Source organism: Lygodium microphyllum, chromosome 1 (genome assembly GCF_053477565.2).
Source record: "Lygodium microphyllum isolate KBCC chromosome 1, Lygodium_microphyllum_v1.1.10, whole genome shotgun sequence".
Lineage (NCBI taxonomy): Eukaryota > Viridiplantae > Streptophyta > Polypodiopsida > Schizaeales > Lygodiaceae > Lygodium > Lygodium microphyllum.
Window position 1 is genome coordinate 50,298,077 of NC_141135.1, and position 27,918 is coordinate 50,325,994.

The 27,918-nt window shown below is 39.7% G+C and overlaps 1 protein-coding gene across 1 annotated transcript; it reads right to left on the reverse strand.

Annotated features, from left to right (window-relative positions):
- Window positions 1-5,992: 5,992 nt before the first annotated feature.
- LOC148041095 (O-fucosyltransferase family protein) lies at window positions 5,993-26,568 on the reverse strand. The gene is made up of 11 exons (XM_087676814.1): window positions 26,108-26,568; window positions 25,944-25,994; window positions 15,602-15,692; window positions 15,373-15,449; window positions 15,175-15,263; window positions 14,711-14,830; window positions 14,523-14,639; window positions 8,732-8,875; window positions 8,391-8,514; window positions 6,845-7,036; window positions 5,993-6,499 (listed from the first exon to the last, which is right to left on the reverse strand). Exons 1-11 carry the CDS (start codon window positions 26,324-26,326, stop codon window positions 6,140-6,142), a joined length of 1,584 nt encoding a protein of 527 aa, XP_087532940.1. The 5' UTR covers window positions 26,327-26,568; the 3' UTR covers window positions 5,993-6,139.
- Between the last annotated feature and the right edge of the window lie 1,350 nt (window positions 26,569-27,918).

The following is a 27,918-nucleotide window of genomic DNA, read 5'->3' on the forward strand; positions in this document are numbered from 1 at the left end:
GATTTGGTTGCATTGCCTCAGGGCAAGAAGGATTTGCCATGCAAATGGGTGTACAAGATGAAAAGTATCCCTGGAAACCCCAAGCCGGCTTATAAGACAAGACTTGTTGCTAAGGGTTTTAAACAGGAGCATGGAGTTGAATTTGATGAAGTCTTTTCTCCTGTGGTCAAGATGGTCACCCTACACTTGGTTTTGGCCTTAGTCGCACAGCTTGACTTGGACATGTATCAGATGGATATCAAGACTGCATTCTTGCTTGGAGATTGGCATGATGAGATATACATGGAGTAGCCTAAGGGCTTTGCAAAACCTAGCAAGAACACCTAGTGAGCAAATTGAAGAAAAGTCTTTATGGCTTGAAGCTGACACCTAGGGAGTGGTATCATAAGTTTGATGCCTTTATGCAGTCACAGGGCTACATTAGGAGTGCTATGGATCCGTGTCTTTACACGAAGAAAGCCTGTGATGGCTCCTTACTTATTTTTGTACTTTAGGGAGTGGTATCATAAGTTTGATGCCTTTATGCAGTCACAGGGCTACATTAGGAGTGCTATGGATCCGTGTCTTTACACGAAGAAAGCCTGTGATGGCTTCTTACTTATTTTTGTACTTTATGTGGATGATATGTTGATAGCAGGGAAAGCTCATGATGAGCTAGATGCTCTTAAATCTCAACTGAAGAATAGCTTTGAGATGAAGGATAGGCCTCTCACATTCTTGGTATGTGCATTAAGTGCAACAGGAATCAGGGACTACTCTACCTCTCACAGAGAGACTACATTCATAAAGTCCTTGAGCATTTCTACATGCAGGACGTAAAGCCTATTGGCTGTCCATTACCTTTTTATGTAAAGGTTTCACAGGCCGATTGTCCGCAGATGGATGAGTAGAGGGCCAAGATGGCCAAGATACTTTATGCATCAGCCGTGGGCAGTTTGATGTATGCCATTGTAGCCACTCGTCCAAATATTTCCTTTGCAGTTGGTGTTGTGGCACACTATATGGCTACACCTGACAAGAAGCATTAGGATGTTATAAAGGGTATCATGAGATATCTGAAGGGCACAACAAATATGTGTATTTGCTATGGCAGCTAGGATACACGAGTTGTGGGCTACATAGACTCCGACTATGCAGGACATGTAGATAATAGGAAGTCCACTTCCGGTTATGTCTTCACCTATGCTGGAGGTACTGTTTCTTGAATGTCCAGGGTTCAGAAGTGTACGGCTCTCTCTACCACTGAGGCCAAGTATGTTGCGTCCACTGAGGCTTGTAAGGAGGCCATATGGTTGGGCCGTTTGGTTCATGACCTTGGGATTGATACTATACCTATGCTGCATTCAGATTCTATGAGTGCTATTCAACTAGCCAAGAATCTGGTCTTTCATGCAAAGACGAAATACATTGAGATGAGGTATCACTTCATACGTGCAGCTGTGAAGGACAAGTCTTTTGACCTTTTCAAGATCTCCATTGACAAAAATCCTACAAATCTGCTGACAAAAAGCCTCACTACTATGCGCTTTGCCTTTCTCAGGAGATTGATGGGTATTGGATGAGATGATGTTATTCCTCATCCTATTGTACATGTGTATATTGTACTGTCTTTTCTTTTTTCTTTTCACTCCACTGGGGCAGATTTTCCTTTAAGTGGGAGGTTGTTGGGGGTAAAGGCACATTTGCCTAGCCGCTCATGTATTACTAGACTAACAATACCCGCCACAGCACACTGCAGGTTGGCGGGCACCCATCACCGTCACTTTATTCTTTATTCTTTTAGTGACATTTTGAATCAAGGAAAGCCCGATCACACATTGTGACTGTTGGAGTTTCCATTTGTGTCTCTCTCTCTCTTTTCTTGCTCTTGCTCTCCGCCATAGCTCACTTTCAAGCAACCTTCGATCTTTCTCACCTTTCAAATTTTGTTTTTTAATCATATTGTAAACACTATTAACCCCATTAAGAGTACTTTATTTCAAAATCAAATAGAGTATCTTGGTCATATTCCTTCTGCAGAAGGCATATGGGTTGATCTAAAGAAAGTACGCACCATTGATGACTGGGGTAGACCCAAAAATATTCATGTAGTTCGTTTCTTTCTGAGGAATATCACACTCAATTGGTGATCCTTCTGTTTTTGCATTTATCTCTCCATTTCTTTCATGTTCAACTTCAATTTATGTAATTAAGTATTAAGTCTATCATTTTATGATTTGATTCCTCCAATACTTTTCATATGGGTTTATTCGTGCATACATGCTTTAAGTGGTTTTTAATCTCCCTTAACACCTCCCTCTATAGCGCAAGGAAAACATAGGTAGATAGGGTTAGATGGGAACTCTTGCCCTAACAATAAGATATACCCACAAACTTTCTCAAGGATCTTGGCATCACCACCCAAGCCAAATCAAGACCTTAGCCCATGGGGGAAATATCTACATTAGTGAGTTAACTTGAAAGCAAAGAATGCGATTTTGAAAGACCCCCTTGCTAAAGTTCTTACATATTTGGTGGAATCAAAGATGTTAAGGGAATGTTGGCAATGAAGGAGTCAATGGAAAAGGTGGCAATAGAGATGGCCACAACTAACAACAATATCGAGGACAAAGTCAAGGAAATGACCACCAATACCCAAGAAGAAAAAAGGAAATTGAACAAGGAAGGAGGCTAAGAAAGGTATGATAGACACCATTCTTTCAATAGTTGATAAAGCTACAATGCAAAAGAATGTTACATTCCATGCAATCCTTGGAGGCCTCCTCGATGGATGGCATGAATTAACAAAAAAAAAAACTAGATCATGAAGACTTCCACATATATATATAAAGGCATATATACTAGCAACCTAACTAAGACAATCCTAAAAGAAAAAGGACTCAATTGGATAATACCATGGAAAATCACCACAAGCAAGAAAAGAATAAATCAACTTTGGAGTTAGGAAACATGCATGATAAAGTCAAAAAATCAAAGTAACCAAAGTATCTCAAAGGAACCAAAATGTGGATCATAGATGAAGTTACACTAGCATAATTCGGAAGCACGACCATGTAAAATCGCCAAGAATTAAGTTAACTAAAAGAACAAATGGGCAATTTATCAAGGTGGCAACCCATCATAAAGAAGTTTGAAAAGCCTAAGCATTGAGTTACTTTAGGGTCAAGATTTATTCAATAAATCTTATAGCTTTAGTTCATTCCTTTTTGTCCAATGGCACCCCAAAATGGATTGTAATAAAAATGTTAATGTACAACTCCTTTTTGTACAAGTGGTGGGGTGGAAGGGGCGTAATAAAAGTAATTCAAATATGTGAAATAGGAAATTGTGGGTTCTCACAAGAAACTCACTTCTCACACACCCCCTTGGTGGGATGGGATAAATACCCTCAAATTATATGAGCAACTCGTCAATAGCCATCACCAGAGGCAAAAGAATTAGCAATTCTACAAGTAGAGATGGTAGTGGCAAAGGATGGGAAACCACGACTATCCTTCCCCCTACTATGAGGATGTCAACAAACCATGGCCTCAACAAGTCCATATTTATCCACCATTTGACCATCCAAGACCAAACCACAAATTGCAACCTTGTATATACTAGTTATCTTTGGTGGTCTTTATAACTTTTCTTCTCAATGTGGGTAGCTAAGACTCTAGAAGTTCACAAAACACTTCTAAAATATTGTTTTGAAACTCAAACCAACTCTTAAATATAAAACAAGCATATTGATTCCTTCTTGACCATAAAGTGTTTTGCCTTTACTATGATACTATGTTGCTTATGACCCTGCTATGAAATGCTAGTATTAGAATCAAGAACCTTAATATGAAATCATTGTAGGCCAAATAAAACCAAAGGCAACACTAAATGAGGATCAAAACATGTTCTCCCCTTAGACCTTCAACATATGTGCAACTTGTAGGCAAAGTGTAGGTTATGCTTGTAAATATAAAGAAGACCCGCCATAAACTCAACTCGACCTCATTAAGAATTTAAAGTCTACAAGGAAGCAAGGTTGCTAAATTTCGCATTGATGGGTCTTCTCTTCGTGGGATCACATCTTTCTACATAGCTTGCTTTCACTGTCAACATCTCCAATATTTGCTTCTAGAATTATCTTCAAAAGTTAATGATCATTATACTAGGATAGCACTACCATCCTTCTAGGATAGCAATTCTACAAGTAGAGATGGTAGTGGCAAAGGATGGTAGTGGCAAAGAATGGAAAACCATGTGCTATAATTATTAAAGAGTGTAATGATCATATACTAGGATTGTTACACTAAAAACACATGTATGTTGTGATTGTACAGTATGTTAGTTTAGTATTTGATTCTCAAATTTTATCATAAGAAACCTTGATAAAATCTAAATAACTATAATTTATTCAACCCACTTATAAAATTCCACATGCAATCAACTGACACTCTACAATCATTATTTAGGTTTAATGTCTTTATAATCCTCCTAATATACCACCACTTTTCAAGAGAATTGTCTTACATTAGAGTGCATTGAAGGATCCTACTAATATAAAGCATATTACTCAAGGGAAAAAAGGGGAGAGAGAGAGAGAGAGGTATACATACAAGGAATGCTTGCACCAACACAAAGCAAGAGAAAATATAAAAGAAAATTGTAAGGCAAACATATCAACAAGGTATGACAAACACTTTCTTTCAATAGTCAATGAAGCTACATTGCAAAAGAAGATTGTATTCCTTGCATGTTTAGGAGGTCTCCCTGAGGGATGGCATAAAGAGACACAAAGAGAAACTTAGCTAATAAACAGTGTTAAGGATGTTCAAAGACATACATGCTAGACACACATAAAGAGACAAAGAGAAACTTAGCTGGTAAAGAGCATCAAAGATATTCAAAGACATACATGCTAGACACCAAACTAAGGCCACTTCTAGAAGAAAAAGGATTCGAATGAATGGTACCAAGGAACATCATCAAGGGAAGAATCAAGCAACTTTAGAGTTTGAAAGCTGGAAAACGAAAAACACAAAAGTAATCAAAATGCTTGAAGGGAACCAAAGTATGGATAAAACATGAACTTACACCAACACAACTCAAAGCATAACCAAGTGAAATCACCGAGATCAAGCTAGCTAGAAAGGATGGTAATTGGGCAATTTATCAAGGCGACAAAGTTATTATATAAGAGTTCAAAAATCCTAAGCACTATGTTACTTTTAGATCGTAATGTATTTTATAACATTTATAGCTTTTTAGTAGTTGGTTTTCTTTTGGTGCCATTGATATCCCAAAGTGGATCATAACTAAAACCTTGGTGTGTGACTTTGCCCTGTACAGCTTTTAGGCATCTAAACGAACTTTAATCCCTACACCCCCACCAGTGTGTGTGTACCTTGGTGTGTGACTTTGCCTTGTACAGCTTTTAGGCATCTAAACAAACTTTAAATCCCCCCTCCCCGCGGGGTGTGTGTGTGTGTGTAATGGAAGAGAGATGTTGCAAGAGATCCTCAACAATACAAAAACACTCCCACAAGCTAGTGAGACCAAAACACTATTAAGGTCTCTAGAGATTGGGAACAAAGTTGAAGAAATAGCAACCAATACAAAACGCACAGATTCTTTGAAAAAACAAATCTTGTTGCAATCGGATGCCTCCCAAATGGATGGCATGGGGGACAAGGAACTAGGGGAAGAAAATGCCACTAAGAAGGGCAGCATTGAAATATGGTAATAAGAAAGGTAAAAACTTAGCTATGCAGGACAGCTAACAAACCAACACCGAGTCCAGGGCAATCTATGGAGTGAAAATCTCCAAGTTGATATAAGAGGCTACTCTTATCTCTGCGACTAGTTGATTTTCATGTTCTTGATTTGTGCAATTACACACCCAAAGTAGATTACAGTGAGATCTTGATGTATTGAGCATGTTGTGTCGTGGGTTTAGGCATCCAAAGGACTCTCCTCTCTCTCTCCTGCCCGCACCTCCCGTCCCCCGCCCCCAAATATTAAACAATTACACACGATTGACAAAACCTAGCCTCAATTAACTGTGCTCACATATCAGCTCTATGTTACAACAAGGTAATTCAATTGTAAGCAGGATATAATTGTGAGCTAACTTGTCTAGAAGCCTAGCAAGATACATTGCAACTTATGTCCTGCACATACAATGAGAAAGAGGATTTTCATAGATGTCATACCCAGGGAATGTTGGCTCAGGCAGTCCCGAACGGCTTTCATGTGTAACAATCACATCCTGTACAAAAGCTGGCCAACCCAAGGTTGGATCCCCCAAGGACTTGGCCATAACACCTTTGTTAGGCTTGATGGACTTTTGGTGGTGCCCCATATATCGCCTGGCTCCAATAATGAGCTTTGCAAAATTACCACCATGGGTCATGACAAAAACATCAGATTTCAGGCAAACAAGGAAATCCAAAGCAGCAAGACTTGTGACATGCTTTCTGAATGGCTTCAATTCTTCTTTTGTTGTCAGTTCCTCCTTGGTAACCTGTTCACAGTGGTGCACAAACAGTTTTTTAGTTGAACACATCTACAAATGAAAGCATACTTCTTAATCAAATGAAGCTATTAATCCACAGAACCATGCTTATCATTCTAGAAAAATGGGAAATTTCTTTGGGAAGACTAAGGGGCCAATAAATTTTTTCTTCAGCTTGGTAATGAGATTGATAGCAGAACATGACAGTCTATGCAGCCCCAAAGTGCAAGTTTATTTCCAGTGGACTCTGAAGACAGAAAAGGCATCCATTCTATGCAACTTCCCAGTGAGCACAGTAGAATGCAGTGTTCTGAAACCCTCGTACAAAACACAATGCATATAAAAGGAACCTACCAAATTTGGAAACATGTTGCGCAGAGGAGCCATCCGTTTATCTCCACCATATACTTGGCCCGAAGCCACATAAATTTGTGTTTCTTTTGGATATCCCATAGCCATAAGAATAACAGCTACTTCACCTGGCTCCAAAGGACACCGTCCCTCCTTACGCTTCTGCAGAGCTTGTTGCCATAGGTGTGACCCATTCTGCCACATGGAAATAAGCTCTTGGTAAAACAACTCATAGCAAATCCGTATAGTCAATTGCGACTAAGAGCCATCCTAGTTTGACTGCTGAGCAAAGAGAACAGACATGCAATAAATGCTTGCAGCATCCTATCTACTATGACTTTAAGATGCAATAATTGAGTCTCTGTTGCTCAAATAAGCAAGTATGTGGTGACGTTGCTGACATGTAGTTTCAGTACAAGCTAAATTAGATCAAGCTCGTTCATCAGGCTGATGAAAACATAACATACATCACAGGCTTATTACTACAGACAAAAGTGATGTAAACAGCAAGCCATCTTGCATAAGGCCATGTGAAAGCAGTTCATTTAATCCTGCCTGATCTTCTCTGTCAGTCTATTTGCTACTGCAAGTTCAGCCAATTCTCTCAAAAGCAACTGCAGCAGCAAGTCATCTAAAATAAAGCTCATTATCAAATGGTCGACTTAACTCTGCCTGACCTGCTCTATTAATATTTAAATCCCTGCAGGATTTTCAGTTAGTTATTTTGATCAGGTTAGAAAAAGAATTTAACTTGACTTTTCAGTTAGTTATTTTGATCAGGTTAGGAAAAGAATTTAACTTGACTACTGCATTCCATTTTTCAGTTCGTGAAACATACTAGAAAAGTAGACCCAGAAGCAAGAAGAAAACAAAAACCATTGCAAGTTCCCAGAAATTCTATCGGCAGAAAAGTATGAAAATCCATAACAGCCTATGCACCAACATTAAAAGAAATTCATCAATACTATCATCAGCCAAACCAAACACCAGATCAGCACTATCATCAGCCAAACCAAACACAGCAGCACCAGCAACATCCCACGCGAACCATTTATCTCAAGCGATCTTTCTTTTTTGCCTGTTCTTTTGTCGGTTCTCTATTTACTACTGAACATACAGTTATTAGTAGTAGTCAACTCTCACTACAGAGAGTGAGAAGATTAATGCTGTCAATACTCATCCCCAATTGCAGTAAAAACTACTTACTGAAGTGGACAACAAAAATTAACCCAAACATGTTGCCACGAATGTCATTTGTAACCTTTTAATTATATATTCATGAGCTTGCAACCAATTTTATTGGATTAATGCTTGACCCCATAACTCTAAATTAGCATTTGATCCCACCAAAGTCACTGCAGGATTCCAGTGCAAAATTATTTTAGCAGTAGACAGCTCTTATCAATTAAATCAGATCTTTTTGACCTATGTAAATCCATTTCAATGACCAATTTGACATCCCTGATGAACTTCAGAAAAACAACAAAAAGCAGAAAGAAACAAAATACATTACAAGTTGACACAAAATCTTTCCAGTCAACCATGGTACCTTGTAACGCCGGGGCCATTCTTTTTGCCGATAGGCAGCCATCAAGGCTTTCTCTTCTCTGTTTCCTACAAAATCACAGAAGGAAAGACCTACCATACCCTTTTCAAATCGAAGGTGTAATGCCCTGACAAAAAGGAACAAGAATTCGTACAAGTCATAAAACATAAAAAAGTGGGAATGTCATTGAAGTTCATAAAAATCACAAACATTGGAGTGCCATTCTGAGTTGATATGTCAATCTGAGTTCGTAAGATTTTTTGCCAACCTGTGGTTATTTTACAAATTACAAATAAAATCTGCTAAAGCTGCCATTACTTCACTTGAAACATATAACAACTCACATATAAGGATGTGGTATGCCAGTACGATTCCGCATCCTTGCCGCTAAAACTTCTGCCATTTCCTCAACCTCTGGTAAGAACTTCAAAGCATGATAGTTCACTCTGCAACGTAGCCGATTGATTTCTTGTGGAACATTATCATAACTGCAATAGATTCAAACAAACATCATACAATGTAAGAGGATGACTGATATGTCCCTTACTTCAAAATAATGAGGCAGGCATAAGCAATCTGTTACTTGAATCATACAATGATACTACCTTCTATTCTAACACCTTGTGAAAAATGGCTAAAATTGTTCTTTTATAGCACACCACAAACCTATGTGCATTCCAAACTATTTTGTGTTTGGAATGGCTTTACAACATAGAAGCAGGAAATGCCCTGAAACACCTATCAGAGGTGCCCAAAACTCCAAAACAGCTCAAGAAATCCCAAAAAGCGTTTCCCCATGCAAAATGTTTTCCCTCGTCTGAAACGATGTGGCGTTCCCGTTGGATTCTTTGGAATGCCAAGTGGCAAATTTGTGGAGATGAACACTGGTTTAGGCTATGTCTGTACCTTTCTATCCCTTTAAGACACCCACACTATTTTGCTTGTCCTTCCTTAGAAAAGTCCTGTCCTGTTCTGTCTTTCCACATTTCACCGTCTTCACCTCTCCTCTCCTACCCCTTAATGATGTGGGGTTTCCGTTTCCCTCTTCTAAAACATTGCCGTTACTATTTCCTTTGCATTCCCATTTCAGAGTTCCCCTCAACTATACTTTATAAAAAGTGTTTCTTACATGTGATGTTGAAACCTGTTAGTGCAACTTCAATTTTCTTTGCAACATAGTAATCTGGCCCCTCCAAAGTCAAGATTTGCACGAGGAGGATGCCCGTCTCATCCCCAATAGTAAAGGGGATGCTAGATGAGGAGGATGCTCCTATCTCATCCCCAATAGACATGCCCCCGTCCTGACTGTTGCATTTACAGGGATGGCTGACAAGGGACCCTTTTTTTTAATTTGCAAACTGTTTGTCCAAAAAGTTTAATGTGTCACTTAAATTTTCTTTCTTCCCCTTCTCTCATGCATACAAACTCAGCCCACCTTTCAAAATCACATACCAAGCCCGTATCACGCACTTTTTTTTTAAGGAATGCACATATGCATGCACTTGAGTGTGTATGTCTATGCACGCACACAATTTCTGATAGTATAACAAAACATAATACATATTGATAGTGTACAGAAACACATAGAAGTTATAATTATATTTGTAATGTACACACCCACACATACACAAAAGTTAGATTGTAAAATTTAATAGTCCACGTGATACATCGTGCATGTTGTACATGCCCATGTCCCTGACCCATCTTCATCTCTGTCCTTGTCCCCTATGCCATGTTACTATGCTTTGCAAATCACATAAATGATGAGACAAATAAACCACCTCGAGTCCTTTGAAAGTGTGCTTCATCTCATTCAACTATGTCCAAAAAAACTCCTTGCTAGCCTCATTCAAAGAATATGTCAGCTACACGTTTTGCTCTAAGTGCTTGTTGTGAAGGACAATGAGATCCGCAAAATATCACAACTCCTGGGCATCCTCTATTGTTAGACAAGTAGATCAAATGATGCATGAATCAGCATGACCCGACTATTTCCGAAGTTAGAGAAATAAGCTTCAAGAACCAGCCCTTTTCCTCGTCAAGAAACACAGAATCTCTGAGAGTTTTCGGTATAGTAAGACAAAAAGTCACACAGAAAAATCTATCCCAAGTAACAATCCATCATCCTCAAGAAAATGAAAAAAGCATTGGTCAAGACAAACTGCAGCACCAAAACTCTGACACTCAAATAACACATAAACCTTGTCTCTCGCACATCCTTTGAAACAATAGATAGTGTGACTCAAGATAAAAGTTTCCTGTCAGCTGGTTTAAGAACAATCAATTTGCAACAATGAGAACTCTATTTTGTATGTTCAAGGCCACCTTCCTCATCATAAGAACTGCATGAGCACCAAAGGGAAAAGAGCTCACTGTAATAATGCCCTTCAGAAGGAAATATTCAGTTTGAGTCTTACGACTGTCAAGCTTCTTGTTGATCACCCTCAGGAAACTCAAAAGGGAGGCTTGGCTCCTCAAACCAGATGATTTTTCCAGCCTAGATAAAGGGAGCTATATCAATATTTCATTAGAAAGGTGGAAGGTTATTCGTCAACGTTTCGAATAAACATTGGTCGGACTCACATGATGTTAATTGCTGCATAATTGTAGGTGGATTATTCCTGAAGTAACTTTGTCTTTTTAAAGCTTTGTCAATAGTTCAAAGCGATTATCAAATGTTAAAATGTTATCGTGGAGTACATGGGGGGACGTGAACACAGAAATAATAAACTCGGGAAACAGAATCCACATACTGGAGCACAAGTGTGCACAAAGGCACGGGCTGTGGGCAACCAGCAGAGTGCTCCTAAACTCCCTCTCTCCAACAAGATGCAATGTGCATGTATGAATTGATAATGACACAAAGGAGAGGTAGCCTATAAATAGGCAGCAAGGGAGAAATAAATAAATTAGATCCACCAGCAATAAACACAGGTCGGCTAGCTGAATAAGTGTCTCCCAATAAAAATGCAATGCACTCAAATAATGTGCCTATACAAGCATGATAGGTACAATGCTAATACCCTCTCTTGGATCATGTGATGAGTATAGTAAAAATGAAATGATGAAGGACCCACCATAGTAAATACAACAATGACAATCATAGGACCATGGATACCTAGCAATGATCAAGCCACCACCAAACTGCCTTGGAAAGACATTGATGTCAATGCCGATCATACCAATCCTTGACCATTGAGAGTAGAAATAGTTGAATCTAAATGCTTGTCACAAACAAGATAAGTGGAAAGCACATCATGAGCATGGATTCCCCACCTTCTACCAAACCACCAAAGTATCCCCTCATGTGGGAACAGACTACAAGCAAAGATTGCTCGCTGTCACACCTCCCATAATGAACCTAAAAGGCAAACCAGCTCCAACATTTGACTCAGCCAAACTTCAGTAGTGCCTATAGAAATCTACACTCACAGTCCCACCACGTCTGCATGTGGAATCTGGATGAGGCTTACATGTCTGACAGCCACCACCCTCACACACTCCCTCTCTACCACTGGACAATCATGAGGAATGATGGCACCAGCAAGGTTAGAAGAATGATTCCAGGGCCACCCCGACCTTTGTTCCATGGACAGAATGAGTCAAAATCTAAGGATGATGAAGAATCAAAGGATTCCTTGCTCTTCTTCACCTTCTCCTTCTATTTCTCATTGCTGCTAGCTCCTTGCAATCCCTGCAGAGCTGCCCCTTCTGGCAATGAGACTAGCATGCTGTGTGTCACCCCTCTCGAAAGGGGCTGAGACACTCGAATGAGGGCCACCAAATCAAGATGACAACCTCCCTGTAATCATAAGGCAGATTCATGCTCAAGTAGCATTGACATCATGGGTTGAAAACTAACATGTGTATAAGATGTTTGAGCTTGTAAGGCATTTCAAACCATCAAATTCCAAAGATAATTTATAGAGAACAATCCCCACCAAATGAGCTTCGGTTATTAGAACGAACTACATGTTGCAAAGGTGATCTTGGATTTGTGTCACTCAGAATGAATGACTAAATTGTCTCCTCAAGCTGGATATTCTACAATTGTTGTAGAGAGTAACAACCCTCCAGCCAACAAAGCCTCATACATAAGTTGAAGCTTCTTTCACACCTAGGGAGATGTCCTACAAGAGGACTTTTGGGAGTACTTCCTTCAAGATGCCTCAAAGAAGTATTGAGTATGGTTTGGTGTTGTCGTTGTCCCAATCTAGGACTGCTTCCTCATAATTGTCTTTGTCCCAATCAAATGGAAGAGGAGAGGGCCATCAGGGGCAAAAGGTAGAACCTAAAACAATGTACCAAAGATGTTTATGCACAAACCACGCTTTCATCACCGCACTCCAAGTTAGATAGTCAGGGCCATTGAGCTTGTCATATATATTGCAACATGGAGGAGCTGGATAGATGATATGTAGAGAAGACAAACAAGGGTCTTAAAGAGAGGACCTAGGTTTCTGATTAAAAGCACGAGAGGAATAGTATGTGAAGTGAGTATATTAAATAGCGGCATAACAACCAGCACATGTGAACCTTTCCTTTGAGGTGTAAATGGAGCAGAAAACGCAAAAAAGTAAACCCCAAGTAGGCAAATATCGATGCACGTGGATTAAAAAAATGGACATCGAAAATGATTGCAAAGCAGAAGAAGACATTAGCAACAAAGTGAAATAAGGGTTCAGCTGATCAAAACACAGGGTGCAACATGCATTGTGATCCAGTATCCATGACCAACATTAGCTTTAACTATAGAAGAAGCCATCAATATATACATGCATCATATACAATCACTCCAACAAAATTGTTGTAATCAATGAAAATTTCCATCACATCATGTAGAAAGAATCCATGAAAAAGGTTGATTATAAAAATTCAAATATACTTTTCATGGTAGGGCTTTTTTGAAAGTTTAAAATAGGTGTTTCATACATTTACGAAACACCCAAGTATGAAACAAGTTTCCCAACCTTATGAAATGGATTTCTTGGCAACTATGAGTTGGACAGGCTGTATCTCAGTATGCCTAAAGGATTAGTTTCAGCCCTATGTGCCATTGGCTTTTGTTCAGCAAGTGCTGATAAAGCTAGTTGTTGAGGCCTTGGATAGTAGGGACCCCTATTCTGTTGCTGATATGCCTTTTTTGTATAAGTTTTAGGATAGGGTAGCCTCCTTGGGGCCCTACAATATGATGCTTCATGTCCAAAGCATCCATAGTTTGCACATATTCGTGGGGGCCTTGAACATTTAGAAGGTATTAAAAGCACAAAACTCAAAACCAGCAGCAGAAGCAATGTGGCTGCAAAGCAGCCGCCAGGGTGCCATCAAGCTGACAATAAGCTAGAGCAGAGAAAAATGCAGCTGCTACAGGCAACAAACAGAATAGATGACAGGTTCTGTTGCAAAGGAAGGGCTGCAACTATGTTACAGGGCTGGTATGAAAGCTTCTGGGGCTGGCCAATGGCTGAAGGCTGATACGAGGGAAGCCCTTGCACATGCTACTATTTGTAGCTGAAGTGAGGGTGCTGATGAGAGAGAGGAACAGAACCACCACATGTGTTTGGACTAAAAGGCAAGAAACAGAGACCACTAAGATTTTCTGTATAGAAAACCCTCAAGTGTGGAGTAAAATATCTAGGCGGCCTAAAAGTGCCCTGTCACAACAAAACTGGAAACAAAGGACTGAAATGGCCATACAAAAAACAAATAATAAACGTCAGAGATGACACCCCCTGCTGACTCAGAGAATAGGACTCACAACCAGGAGACTAACAGCCCATAAATACATGAACAGTGAGAAACTAAATTGATCCAAATAGGTAATACATATAACCATGTCAACCACGTAAGTATCAGGTGAGACCTGTAAAGACACATATATAGCCATGAAGCACAAGCTTATCAAAGAGGCTGGACCAGGAAATCATATACTAGGATTGTGAAATTTCTGCTTTATATAACTTTTGACAAGTACACTGGACTTTAGCAAGGTGCATCTATTCAAACAGGACTTTTAGCATGATAATTTAACTGCCCAAATAGACCTCATTTCATAAAGAATTTAATACCTAGCCAGCCTCACATACACTGCAAAACCACAAAAGCACCTCTAGAGAAAATAAAGATATAGCTTACCCAAGCCTGTCAACAAAAGGCTTCAAGGCCATTATTCTCTTCTCCTTGATTCTTGGTAGGACATTATCCAAATAGAATTGTGCTGATGCATACTTGGGTATGTTTTTAATTGTGCGCCTGATCAAAGTTAATCATTACAAACTGTTCCAATACTCTAAATTTAAGAAAGAGCAATATGGAGCACAAACCTGATACTGGTATACAGCTCTCCTTTCTCTGTAAACCAGGAAGGAATCTCTTTTACTATCTGTACATCATTCTTAAGATAATTAATGAAATGATCTACGTCAAAAATATCTTCAAATCTCCTGCAAAATAGTAAAATCATAAAATGAGGATGTCAAAAGTATCCTCAAATTGCCTGTAAAATGACAAAACCATAAACGAAGTCAGTCTTGTAACTAGCTGGTGTATCATGGTATTACACTGCAGTATATAATTTCATGCACAGAACCCTTGCCTGAGAAAAATTACCCACAACAAAGGCATATGCTCGCATGGCAACAGCCAGGCTTTAAGTTTGCAAGAACAACTACAGGTTTGTGTTAATAAAATAAGTTGTCTTTTATATAAGTTAGAGAAACCACACATTGAGATCACTTTCCTAGGCACTCAGTCTGTGTTATTAGTGTAGTTAGAATTTCTTCCTTACGTCTGGTCTTTCCAGATCTGGTCCTGTTTCATCAGAGGAATGATCAATGTGACATTCATAATCTTGGCCACTGCAACAGCATTGCATATCTGTGCAAAGAACATGTGTTACACAAGCTAGCTCCTTGGCTGTTAGAAATACTTTGAAGTGCATTAAGCCGTTAGAAAATCTTATTGGATCTTAAAGAAGAAACCATACTGCAATTCGCTGCTGATTCAGCCCACCCTCTGCATGGACAGCCAAATACCCATTTGTTTCATTCTCAGCTGGAAGTGCTGTGAACCAGAAACAGCACAATCACTTGAACAGCTCAAAATAGATCTGCCAAAACATGAATCAAAAGAAAAGAAGGAGCAATTTAAAACCACCAGGGTTTCACAGGTAAAGGCAGAAGAATCAGGCTAGAGTAACAAGTGCCTGGACTCACAAGAATGCCTATCTTCTCTTCTCTCAGCACAGGGTTTCCATGAAGTTGTCGCTGAGTATGGGTTCTCCCAAAGGGACGGTGGCTCCTTAACCTAGAAATCAAGGTGTACATAGCATTGAGCGAATGCAACTAAGATAATAAACAAAGAGCAATTGAGCTCATATCTTAATGGCTTTAATTTTCACTACCTTCCAAGTGTATGCACGGGCTCAGGTTCAACCAAGTAACTTCACAGCAAGTTAAAGAAAACCTTTAAACGAGTCTTGAAACCCCACACACGCACACACCACATATATGCACATAGAGAGACTCTTCTAACCTTTAGAAATGCGAATCATTGATGTATAGTTTAGGTCAGTTTCTGTGCATGTTTGTCACCAAAATGGTGTCCCAAGTCCCAAGAAGCACCATCAATTGGATCATCAAAGGCCCCAGACTTATCAAAGTTCACATCCCTGTTCACATCAATCTTTCATGTCTTCGGGTCATAAAGCAAGTAGCCCTTCCTGGTCATGCTATACCCCACAAAGATAAGCTTCTCCGACTTCAAGCGAAGCTTGCTGTCTTATTTCTTCTTGTCCACATGGACATAAGCATCGCACCCAAAGATGTGAAAGTGGGATACAAAAGGCTTCTTCCCAACAAAGCCTCATAACAAGTCATATCCCACGATGCGGAAGTCCAAGACCTATTGTGGATGTGTACCATTTTAGGAAGCACCTGACCCCAAAGAGAGTGAGGTAGATTCCTATGCTCCAACATCGCCAACTCGTGCACTCCACAACACCATTCTCAACTGGTGTGATCGGATGAGAATATTCCATCTGAATGCATGATCCCTGCAAAACTTAGAAAAAATGTTAGAACAAAACTCGTCGCTGATGTCAGCTCGAACACCTCAAACCTTGAAAGTCATTTGTGTTTCAGCAAACACCTTCCAATCACAAAAGTTGGAGCATGCCTCACTCTTATACTCCAAGAAGTACAGCCATACATATCTACTGAAATCATCAACATCAAATACTTCGCCTTCCCATAGGGAGGCCGTGCCCATAGGTCTATATAAGTCAACGTGCACCAACTTGATCGATGTAGTAGCCCTCTTAGAAGCAACTTGTGGATGAGGCTACCTATGTTGCTTGCCCCATAAGCAACTAAGACACGAGGAGTGAATAGACGGAAAATCTAAAAACCTCCAATAACTTCTTCCAAGAAGCCTTGCATATGGAATCAAAAGGTGCCCATAACAAGCATACCAAAGTAACCCACACTCATGGAAAGTCCACGCAAGAAGGGCAATGAGCTTATAAAGCTGAGGCTCCTAAGTACCTATCCAAAGAATTGAACTTGTGGAAGAATCCTCAATTGTCACAACATCTTGGGTGAAGACTAAGCAAGCACCTAGCTATGTCAAACCATGGACAAAAAGAAGGTTAAAGCCCAAATCCAATACATAAAGGACTTTGACCTGCAAAAGCCTAATGATCAAGCAAAAGGAAAATAATCCCCACTCCATGAACTAGCATGCAGGAGTTGTGACCTATACTCTCGAACGAAGATCCTGAAGCCAATCCTACCAATAAATCATATGGGAAGTGGCCCCACTATCACGAGCCACATCTTCTCCTTAGCAAAGGAAGCAAGGGTTGTACCAACCTCAAATAGATGCACAAAGACGAACTCAATGGTAGTAGGGATAGCCGTTCATTCTTCAAACCATCCTTTGGCTTCAAATGGGGATACTTCTGCCAACACTTCTTTGGATGAGTACCCTTCCCAGCGTGGGCACTTCGGCTTCTTCCCATCCTTCTTGGCATCTTGATTCTTGTTGTTTGCTTTCTTGTCCCCCTCCCCTCTTGCACCTATAGTAAAAGCTTTAGTAGAGCCAGATCCATTAGCTCCTATCTCTTTGAGACGCTCATCGTGCTCCAAGACCAGCAAGGCTAACTCCTCCCAAAGAAGAAGTCTTGCGCACTCTCAATGTAAGAAAACTAGTGTAAAAAATATCATACTTAGGAAATGGTAATTGGGTAAGAGCCATTGCCATATCCTCCGAAGATATCATCCATCCAAGAGAGACAAGCTTATCCCTCATATCCTCCATTTTGTTAATGTGATCCTTCATAGAAGGAGAGTCATCAATCGAAAGAATAGAAGCTTCTTTTCCAAGGTGATACAATGGGTAAAAGTGATGGAGAGAATAAAGCTTTGTCCATACTTCTACTACCGTCTCTAACTTGTGCACATAAACAAGAATAAAATCCTATAGCCTCATAAAGAGAAAGGATCACGCTTAAGAGTTAAGCCTATCCCAAAGGGTTGCACGATCCATAGATGAACCAATAGTGTGATCCTCCACGGATTGGGATAGTCACAAAAGCCCAAAGATCAATTGTATCAAGAATACACTTCACTTTGCCAGACCACAGGAAGTAATTAGATCCATCCGAATGATCTTCTTTGGGTAGAGAAGTAAGAACACGCACCTAAACAGAAGGTGTCATCCTAGGGCTAGAAGGACGGCCCTATGGAGACATGAAGAGACCAAGGATGTCATGAGAACATGAAATTTTGATGCTTTGCTTAGCACTTGATAAAAGAGTTAATTAAATGTGCAATATCGAACCTAGGACCTCGAGATATCAATTGTTGGTACCAAAGGCAAAAGTTGCAACACGTTATAATGAACAAGTACTAGGTGGTACCTTGTGTCAGATTTTAGCCTAGACTATTTAATTAGCCCTAAGTATCAACAGTGATACTAGAAAATTGACATTAATTAGTTAACTAATACCAATTCCGGACTAATGAGTGCTTAGCATCACTTGGGTAATAAATTGGCATATCCAATCCAATTATTGGCCAGGTAGATTTTTTTAAGCCATAAATAATTATTACATTAATTTTCAAAATTAACATTTTGAAAATTAATTTAATAAATCTGGATATTCTAAAAATTCTTTTTGGAAGGCTATCACTTGGTAAAACTTATCCATGCAAGTGGGCAAAACACTTTTGGAGGCGGAAAGAGGAAGAGAGAGGATCATTCTACAATACACCGGCTGGAGAGAGTATCATGCGGATGTGAAATTTTAAGATGATTTAATCTTGCTGATAACATTTAATTAAGTTATTAATCACATGTGCAAGGCCAAGGACCCCGAGAATGCAGTAGGTATCAAAGGCAAAAGTTGTGATAAGTTATGTCAATTGGGCTTTGGGGATCAATTGGTGTCAGTTTTAACCCTAGCACAATTGTTTGGCCAATAAGTGTCAATGGTGACACTAGGGACTAGCAATAATTAATTAACTAATGCCAATCTAAGGGTCAATAGAGATTGGGAACAACTCCATGTTGCAAATGGCCTAACCAATTTAATTATGGATTAATTTTGGGCAAGATCAAAAAGGTTGAAATTAATTTTCAAGATTATTTAATTCTGAAATTTAATTAAATGGTTGGATAATGCTGAAAAACGAGTTTAGAAAGCTGCCACTTGACAAAAATGCCCATGAAAACTAAGAAAACGTTTTTGGGGTTGGGTCTCAACCATTCAGTTAGTTTACCGCCTGGGAGAGAAAGGAAGGGACCTTCTGGTCCATTTTCTGATCAAAGAACAGCAATTTGCTAGAGAAGACAGCCATCTAGGGGTCTCAATAGGCAAGGGATAGCAAGAAGACACCTTCCAAGGACTAGCAACAGCACTGCTGATCAAGTGACTACATTTTGGAGGTGTCTGGCAATAGATGACTGCATTAAATGCAGGCTGGAGCAAACAGCAGGCAATCTATTGCAAGAATGTCTTCCTATAGTGAGATGGGATCAACTAGTGATGATGCATCTCAATCTGAAAGTGCACATAATAAGGGAAAAATACAATGCCTAATCTTGGAAAAGGCTTACAACGTGGACAGCAAACAAAAAATATGGTTCTAAACCCAAGAAGCGCATCCTTCTAGGCCACAAGATACTAATGACCATCAAGGAGGTGAAGAATGGCCAGCATCTATGGCAAGAACGTCTTGTTGTAGATGCTAATGACCAACATCTACAACAAGAATGTCTTCCTATAGTGATATGGGATCAACTAGTGAAGATGCATCTCATTCTGAAAATGCACATAATAAAGGGAAAAATGCAATGCCTAATCTTGGAAAAGGCTTACAGCATGGACAGCAAGCAAAAAATATGGTTCTTGACCAAGAAGCGGGTCCTTCTAGGCCACAAGATGCTAATGACCAGCAAGGACGTGAAGAATATGATGACCATTTCAAGGCTCGATTGAAGGCAGCAGCTAACAGCTTTACTCAGTTGGCCAAAGATCCACAATTTGAGAGATTTTTGAATTCTCACAAAAAGGACAGTAAGGGCAAGACGAAGATGTCATCTTCTACAGGTATTGGGCAGCTAAAAGCTCCAAAGAACCACCACCGTGCCTAAAGATGCATCAAAGGTTGGTGATGAGCAAAAGCAAATGGTACCAATGGGATTGGACATGCAAATGCAAGGCCATCTTACTAGTGCCAATCCAATGGGTTTTGGATAGCCGAGCATCCATACAAGTATGGGGCAACCAAGATACTTTGGTGGAGGCACTATTTTCCACGCTATGGTGGGTCAAGGACCACAAAAGAGAATGTATGGCACAACTCCTTATGGTGTGCAACAACGAATGCATGGTGTGCAAGGCCCAATGTATCCACGTCCGGCTGGAAATATGTATAACCCCATGTATGGAAGTATTGGCATGATATCTAGGGCACAAAGTGGCATGTATGGTAACACATCTACACCCCCTGGTGCTTTTGGGGCTCAAGGAATGAGTGCTGGTCATGCACATGCTTCATATGTGCTAGCCATGATGTAAATACAGCAACTGCACCCTTTTTGTAGCAGCCAACGTATGGTAACTTGACTCCCAAACGGGTAACAAAGGACTACGATGAGGGTGAAAAAGCAATGAAGTTTAAGGCATTTGAACTTTGAGGCCTTTAGTGGGACACAAGCTAGGCTGAAACCTTTGACTTTTATACAACAATTTGATGTAACCTATTCCAAGATAGCTTTACAAAATCTTCAAATATTCAAAAGGCAACTACTTTCTTAAAGGAGAACACGTTGCAACGTTGGTTGACACTCCTAATGCAAGGTAAAGCACAGTCAAGATGAGTACAATTCAAGCAAATGTTTGCATTGAATTGGTTGACTAGTACATTATGCAAGAACTTCGAATAGTATAATAAGAAGTTTTGGGATGCCTAGCTACTAGTGATTTCTTATTGTCCAATTCCTCTTCATAAGAAAGTGGAAAAGTATGTATGTGGGCTGCCAAAAGAAATCAAGGATTTTTGCATTAAATCCACCGTGTCCAACATGTCTCAACTCATGGAAACTACTGCTGCAGTCGATCCATTGCTACGTGGGAAAGATTGGAGCTTCCAAGACAATGGAGAGAAGCCCAATAAGAAGTTATCAAAGGCTGAGAAAATAGGCAGATCTGAAAATCAAGCTAAAAAGAGGTCAAGACAACAAGAAAAGGGCTGGAAATCAACTACACAATGTAGGGAACTAAGGGCTACAAGTATGCTTTCTTTGTGAACAGGAGGATTATATGGTTAAGGACTGTCCCAATAGACAGCAAGTTGGAAAATCAGTAAATCAAGGAGATCCTAAGGGAAAGAATCCCAAAACCTCAGTTGGATTAGTGCCAAATGTTGTCACTAATCAACTCAATATGATGCTACTGAGTTATACAAAGCATGGGGCAAAATCAGAGATCAGCATGCATTAATCTTCTTTGATAATGGGGCATGAGCCAACTTTATTTCTGCGAACATGGTAGCCCATTTAGGCATCAAAGAGTACAAAATCATGGCAAAGATCTTATCCTTAGAAGTAGCCCTCCTAACAATCCACTCTACAAGGCAAGTCCAACCCACCAAGAGGAGATAAGTCACGCTAATGAGCTATTAGAAAAAGGACTAATTCAGCCCAACTAATCTTCCTTTTGTTCTCCATAGCTTTTGGTTCAAAAAAAGAATGGATCATAGCATATCTACATTGCCTATTGTGCTTTGAATAAAAGTAAATAAAAAATTGATTTTCAATCCCTCAAATCAAAAATGTTATAAATAGATTACAAGGGGCAACCATAGTCTACCATATTGATTTGAAAAGTGGATACTATTAGATCCGCGTTAGAATAGAGGATATGCCTAAGACAACTTTTATGATATCTTTTGGATTGTGGGAGTTTCTTGTCATGCCTTTTGGACTTACAAATGCTCCCGTCACATTTAATCAAATGATGAATCGCATCTTCAAGCCACGTAGACGATTTGTGGGTACTTTTTTTTTACATGAATGTCTATTCAAAGAATAAGGCACAGCATAGATAGCATTTGGACATTTTGTTCAATGAGTTACATAAACATAGACCAGTTATACATAACAAGAAAAGTAAGTTTTTCTTGTATGAGATGTGGGGCGCCCATTTTAGGGCATGTTTAGGGTTTGCGCCCATTTTAGGGCATTTTTAGGGTTTATCCTTTTGCCTATTTATAGGCAGCCCCCCTCCCCACTTGATCACTTGTCTTCTTGCAGATTCCGACATTCCTCCCCCGTGGTGGTGCTACCATCATCATCATCCTGATCTGGTGCCCTCACTGACGCTGTGGGCTACGTGCAGGAACTGATCAGTCTCCTTCCGCCTTCCCGTTTGTATTCAGCATTCATTTCAGTCAGTGCAGATTTCTCTTCCTTATTTTCTGCTTTCTCTCTCTCTCTCCCTCCGTATTCGTATTCCTTCTTCCGCAGCGCACTCTCACAGAACCCTCCAATGGTAAATGTAGATCAATCAATAATCTACACAACCGTACGCATTCCACTGTTACTGTGAAGGCTGCCCTGTACTTAGCCTCACAAGATCTGGTAGCCACAATAAGTTGTTTCTTGCTTTGCTTAGCCATGAAATACATAAACAGCCCAAAAAGAAACAATGTCCACTAGTAGACTGCCTAGTGTCTGCATCACCAGCCAATCTAAATCGATATAAGTCTGTAAGTATAAGTCTCCCCCCCGGGAAATAATAATGCATAAGACTAAGTACCTTGCAAATATACATCTTACTTAGCTTTCTTCAAGGAAGTAGGTTCATCATCATCCAACAATGAGCTCATAAATATATACTCATCACAATCATTTACTTCCATTATATCAGCCAAATGTGCCCCCCTGCATCATGTGATGCATGTCTGGCAACCCTTATAGTATACTGAGGTAAAGGCATATCCATTTTACTCTCCTCGAGAGTTTGTAACAATCATCTCGGGACTGTTTTTGTTGCATTTACAACAACCCTTTAATGCTAACTATTGACCTCTATTGCATGTGGCAACCGTTGTCAATACCCTATTGTTTGGGAGTATATGGAGCAACAACAGCTTGCTACAACATGTCTGTCCTGCCATTTACAAAAGGCACAAACCTCAAAGAAAGTGATAAAAGGCCTTCAAAAACATCACCAATGTCATGTGTGGCTGGCATTTGAAACTAGTCACGTGTAAATGCTGCATTTTCAACAAATATGACGTTCCTATTAATAAACGCCTTCTTTGTGCGAGGGTCATACATGCGATAGCCTTTGATTTTTGAACTATAACCAATAAAAATACATTTTGCAACCTTATCATCAAGCTTCCCACCAAGCTCTTTCGAAATATGTGTGTAGGCTATACAACCAAACACCCAAAAGTAGTCAACTTTGGGTTTCTTGCCATGCCAAGCTTCGAATGGTATGATCGTCTTCAAAGCCTTTGTAGGTGCACGATTCAATATATGATTTGCACACTAAAGCCCATCTAATCAAAATTTATGTGCCAGCCCCTTGCTAATCAACATACAACGAGGGGGGAAAAAAGCCAACAAGTGTAAAAACTCATCATTTGAGGGGGGTGTTGAGAAATGGCAAATGATGTATGCTCTAGAAAGAGATATCCTGAATCCCATATGCACAATGAGAAGAGTGGAACAGCCCAACTACTATAAAGCATTGTACTTGCAAGATAAGAAATGCAATATGATGGTACTTTTGTTCTTTCAGTTGAGAGTCTGAGTCATTGTCCAACCACACAAGACTGTGTTTATGAGTCCAACCTAATCAATCTTGGAAACTAATTCACTTGTGTGGCATTCTATCTTCAACTCTGTCTTCATAAGTTCACTCTACCTCTTTAAACAACCATAGCCATGCTCTAGATCCGCTCTTTTAACACGCAACGCATACGAATAGAAGCTAGTAGGCAACATCCATACAACAAATAGAGCTGAGTTCCAACTGAGCTCTCAAGCAACTAGCAGCTCTTCCACGTGGAGCAACGGCTCAATGGCGAACTGCGCACTGTTAAACAACTGCTGTACATGCTCCCCTTCTCGTATAGCTAATGAAGCTACTTGCAGGACCTTGAGCAAGGCAACACCAACAACGGTGGCTATTCAAAACCCTCGTGAGGGTTGCTCTAATGCCAACTGTGAGAAAACAGGACTAGCAATAGAGGACAGAGAAACGAGACAATGACAATGAGTGAGTTGTTGCAAGTGTGTAGAGTGCTAACTAACCTTCCACCGACTAACTAGAGTTAGACTAACTTACTGTAGTTTCTAGTGTCACTACTTTAATGTTTAAAGAAACTAAGTATACACACACTAAATTGGCAATTGAATGAGTGTCCACACCATATGGAATACATTAGACACTACCTCAAATTACCAAATTCTAACATATTGGCTAATGGCATTCGTATGGATCCTGCAAAGGTTCACTAATGGCCACCTTCCGTAGTTTCTTGGGTGTTCCTATTATAAGAAGTATGTGTGCAATTGTACTAAATTGCATCTCTACTGCATACTTTGCAAAAGAAGGGTATACCCTTTAATTTGACAACTCTAGAAATTTCAGTATTTGAGAAGCTAAACAAAAATATGATTTTAGAAACTTTGCTTATATTACCTGATCTAAGGAAATTATTTGTTGTTCAATGTGATATATGTGAGAATAAACATAGGGGTTGTTTTAATGCATAATGGTCGAGTTGTGATTTATAAGAGTCATGTTTCCCATATTACAAAGAGAAGCTTGCAAGTTAATGAGAAAGAGTTACTTGTTGTAAGTCATGCACTTGACATGGAAACGCTTTCTCTTAGGGACAGATTACACAATGCAAACGGACCATCAAACATTGTGCTACTTTTTACCTCAAACTAAATTGTCTAAGAAGCACATAAGATGAGCCAACTTCTTATCTATATTTCACTTTGGATCGCGTACATAGATGGAAAAAATAATGCGATGGTTGATACATTGTCAAATAAGCCTCAGATTTCAACTATCATTATAGTATATAACACTAGGTTGGATGCTATGAAAGATCAATATGCTATTAATTTAGATTTTGCAAATGTATATGATTAGCTTTGCAATGGACAAAGGCAATAGCATTTTGTGCTTAGAGATAGTTTTCTCATAATGCATAGATGGTTGTGCCACAAAGCAATTGACACCTAAGTTAATCATTGAGAATCGTGCTCCTCCTTATACAAGGCATGGATGTATTGATGCTCCGATTAAAGCAATGGAGCATTTCTTTTAGACGTGATGTTGAGCTGTTTATCAAGACATGCATGATATGTCAAAAAGTGAAAGATGATAGATACCGAGCTTATTGCAGCCCTCGTCTATCCTGAATAGGCCTTGGCAAAGCATTGCTATGGACTTTATCTTTGAGCACGATTCTCAATGATTACTATAGCCATTTCTTGCACAAAGTTGAAAATCCCATCTAGAATGGTCATTCTCATCCTAGCTTAGAAGGAACAGATTACACTGGTTTTTAAGACACGCCCTGCTTATTGTGACCCAGCTCAAAGTACTAAGTGCATGTATATTTCAAGTGCAAAAAGGCGAACCAGTAATGTGATCCCACAGAGCATGTACATAGGCATACAAGTGCATTGACTGCTGCTTGTGAGATCGTTGTAGCTGGGCATAAGTAGCAAAGAACATGTAACTGTACATGGATACTGCTAGATGCATAGCTGTTCGTGAGAACTGGCGTAGCCATTCATAGATAATTCGCATATGCATCCATGTGCCATACCCATACTTCATGTAATTGTATGATTAGCATCAGAGTGCAAATCTGTAAGATCGTATGTGGTCTATGAACATGCATGCCTGTAAGTTACTGTTTGATGACATTACTGTGCTGAGCTAGTTCAGTACTATACAACATACAAAGATCCATCAGTTACAGTGCAAATGAGGCAACCGTGAGTGATCCGCACCTGGGGACAACGAAGGGCGATCCCATCTTTCTTGCAAAGAAACGGAGGATTCTACACAAAAGAGGGGATAAACGTGTCAGCGACACAAAGAAATGCAGAAAAGGCAAAAGGCAAATGTGATACAGAAATCCATGTGAAGCAACTCGAGCTGACCAAACACTTACAATGGCATCCCATACAGAGGGCAGGGAAAGAAGGGCAAGCAGAAGGAGGAGGCCACCCAAGCAACCAAGGAGGGTCTTGTGGAGGAAGAGGGAGGGAGAAGGGGGGAGAGGAAAGGGGAAGGGGAACGGCAGGCGGTCTGCTTTGACGAGGGCCCATGCTCTCTCTCTTCGATCCACCAGGGGGGAATCAATCTGCCTATGATGCCTCATCTCTGTCATCCCACTGTCGTCCTGCCCTCTTCTTCTTCTATTATCTATTATCTGTTATTCTTGCAGATGACGATCAAGCCACCTTCCGTTCCAGAGGCCTTGGAGCTCTCAAGTAGCATATCAGTACTCTCAGTTCATCAACACTAAAGGTCACTCAGTCATTGTATTAGTAGAAAATTGCCCAAAATACCCATGTTTTTGGGTCTTCTTGATTGGATATTTCCAAAATACCTCTACATAGTACTGAGTTGGTGTTCGCCTGAAACATCATTTGAAGCCAACACAAAAAACCTTTGATCATATTGTATATTGTATAGTAGGCGTATATTGTATAGTAGGCGCTCCACGCCTAGATTTTTTTAGGAGCTTTGCATCAATATTCTTTTGATGCTTTGCACTAGGGTTCAAAGGACTGGTGTCAATAACAATTAGAGTATTACGTATTCGCATTGGTATTCTTTCGATGCTTTGCACTGGGGTTCGAAGGACTGGTGTCAATAACAATTAGAGTATTACATATTCGCATCGGTATTCTTTCAATGCTTTGCACTGGGGTTCGAAGGACTGGTGTCAATAACAATTATGGTATTCTATGTCTTAATGCATATTTCATGTGGCAAGAAGGCTCATGGGTGGTTGAGTCACAAAGAAGCTGACCATATACGTATGTATATGTATGATTTCTATGCATGTATCCATTTGTCTCGTCTCATAAACTCATCATTTTTATCTACCCTCTCTTTTTTCTCTCTCTTGTCTCCTCTCTCTCTCTCTCTCTCTCTCTCTCTCTCTCTCTCTCTCTCTCTCTCTCTCTCTCTCTCTCTCTCTCTCAATATGTGTGTGTGTGTGTGTGCACATGCACACATGTATATGAAACATTTTACATGGTTTCGTATTTAAATTTTTGCCTTCAACAAAATAAGTTTTTTATTGTTACAACTCATTTGCCTCAACTCTTCTTGCTAATTATCAATCTCTATTTATCCTTCCCCCCCCCCCCCCCCAAGAGTAGTGACCTATAAATTTTAATTGATTTTGTGCTTTGATGCAATAACCTAGGGAAAGTGCTAGTGCTCATTTCCAATACTCAATAGCCTAATCGAACTAAGCCTTTGAATCTCCTACATCTTTTTTTAAGATCGATTCCTTCTATTTTCAACCATACTTTACTCTCCTTTGTATCTACCAATATTAAAGCCTCATAACTATCACAATGACACATGTTTTTTAGTTTTATTTTAATGAGAATAAGAAACAATTTTTTAGTCACTACATCGACAACCAAATTTCGTATTCTTCGTGTGGCTTGAAATCGTTATGTCAAGGAATAAAATGAGAATAAGAAACATTTAATCTCTTTATATAGATTTTTCTAATACATTTACTCCCCTTTTATTAGCTTTTTCTAGTATGGTTAGTCCTCTTATTAGCTTTTTTCTAGCTGGAAAACTTGTAATTTTTTATCATATTCTTGGCATATGTCTTGCTTCCTCCTTAGTATGAAGTTAGTTTACAACAAGTTGGTAATTGGAAGTAGCAAAAATAGTAGAGGTTGTTAGGCAATGGGTAGCTCCCAAAGAGCAATGGCTGCCTTTTAAAGA

Excerpts from the sequence above, each read along its gene's own strand:
- LOC148041095 (XM_087676814.1), bottom strand. The coding sequence starts at position 26,326 with ATGACAGAGATGAGGCATCATAGGCAGATTGATTCCCCCCTGGTGGAT. Across the intron at positions 14,831-15,174 it reads CAGATCTGGAAAGACCAGAC|GAGATTTGAAGATATTTTTG; the intron begins GTAAGGAAGAAA and ends ACTATTTTGCAG. Across the intron at positions 8,515-8,731 it reads GGCATACCACATCCTTATAT|GGCATTACACCTTCGATTTG; the intron begins GTGAGTTGTTAT and ends CCTTTTTGTCAG.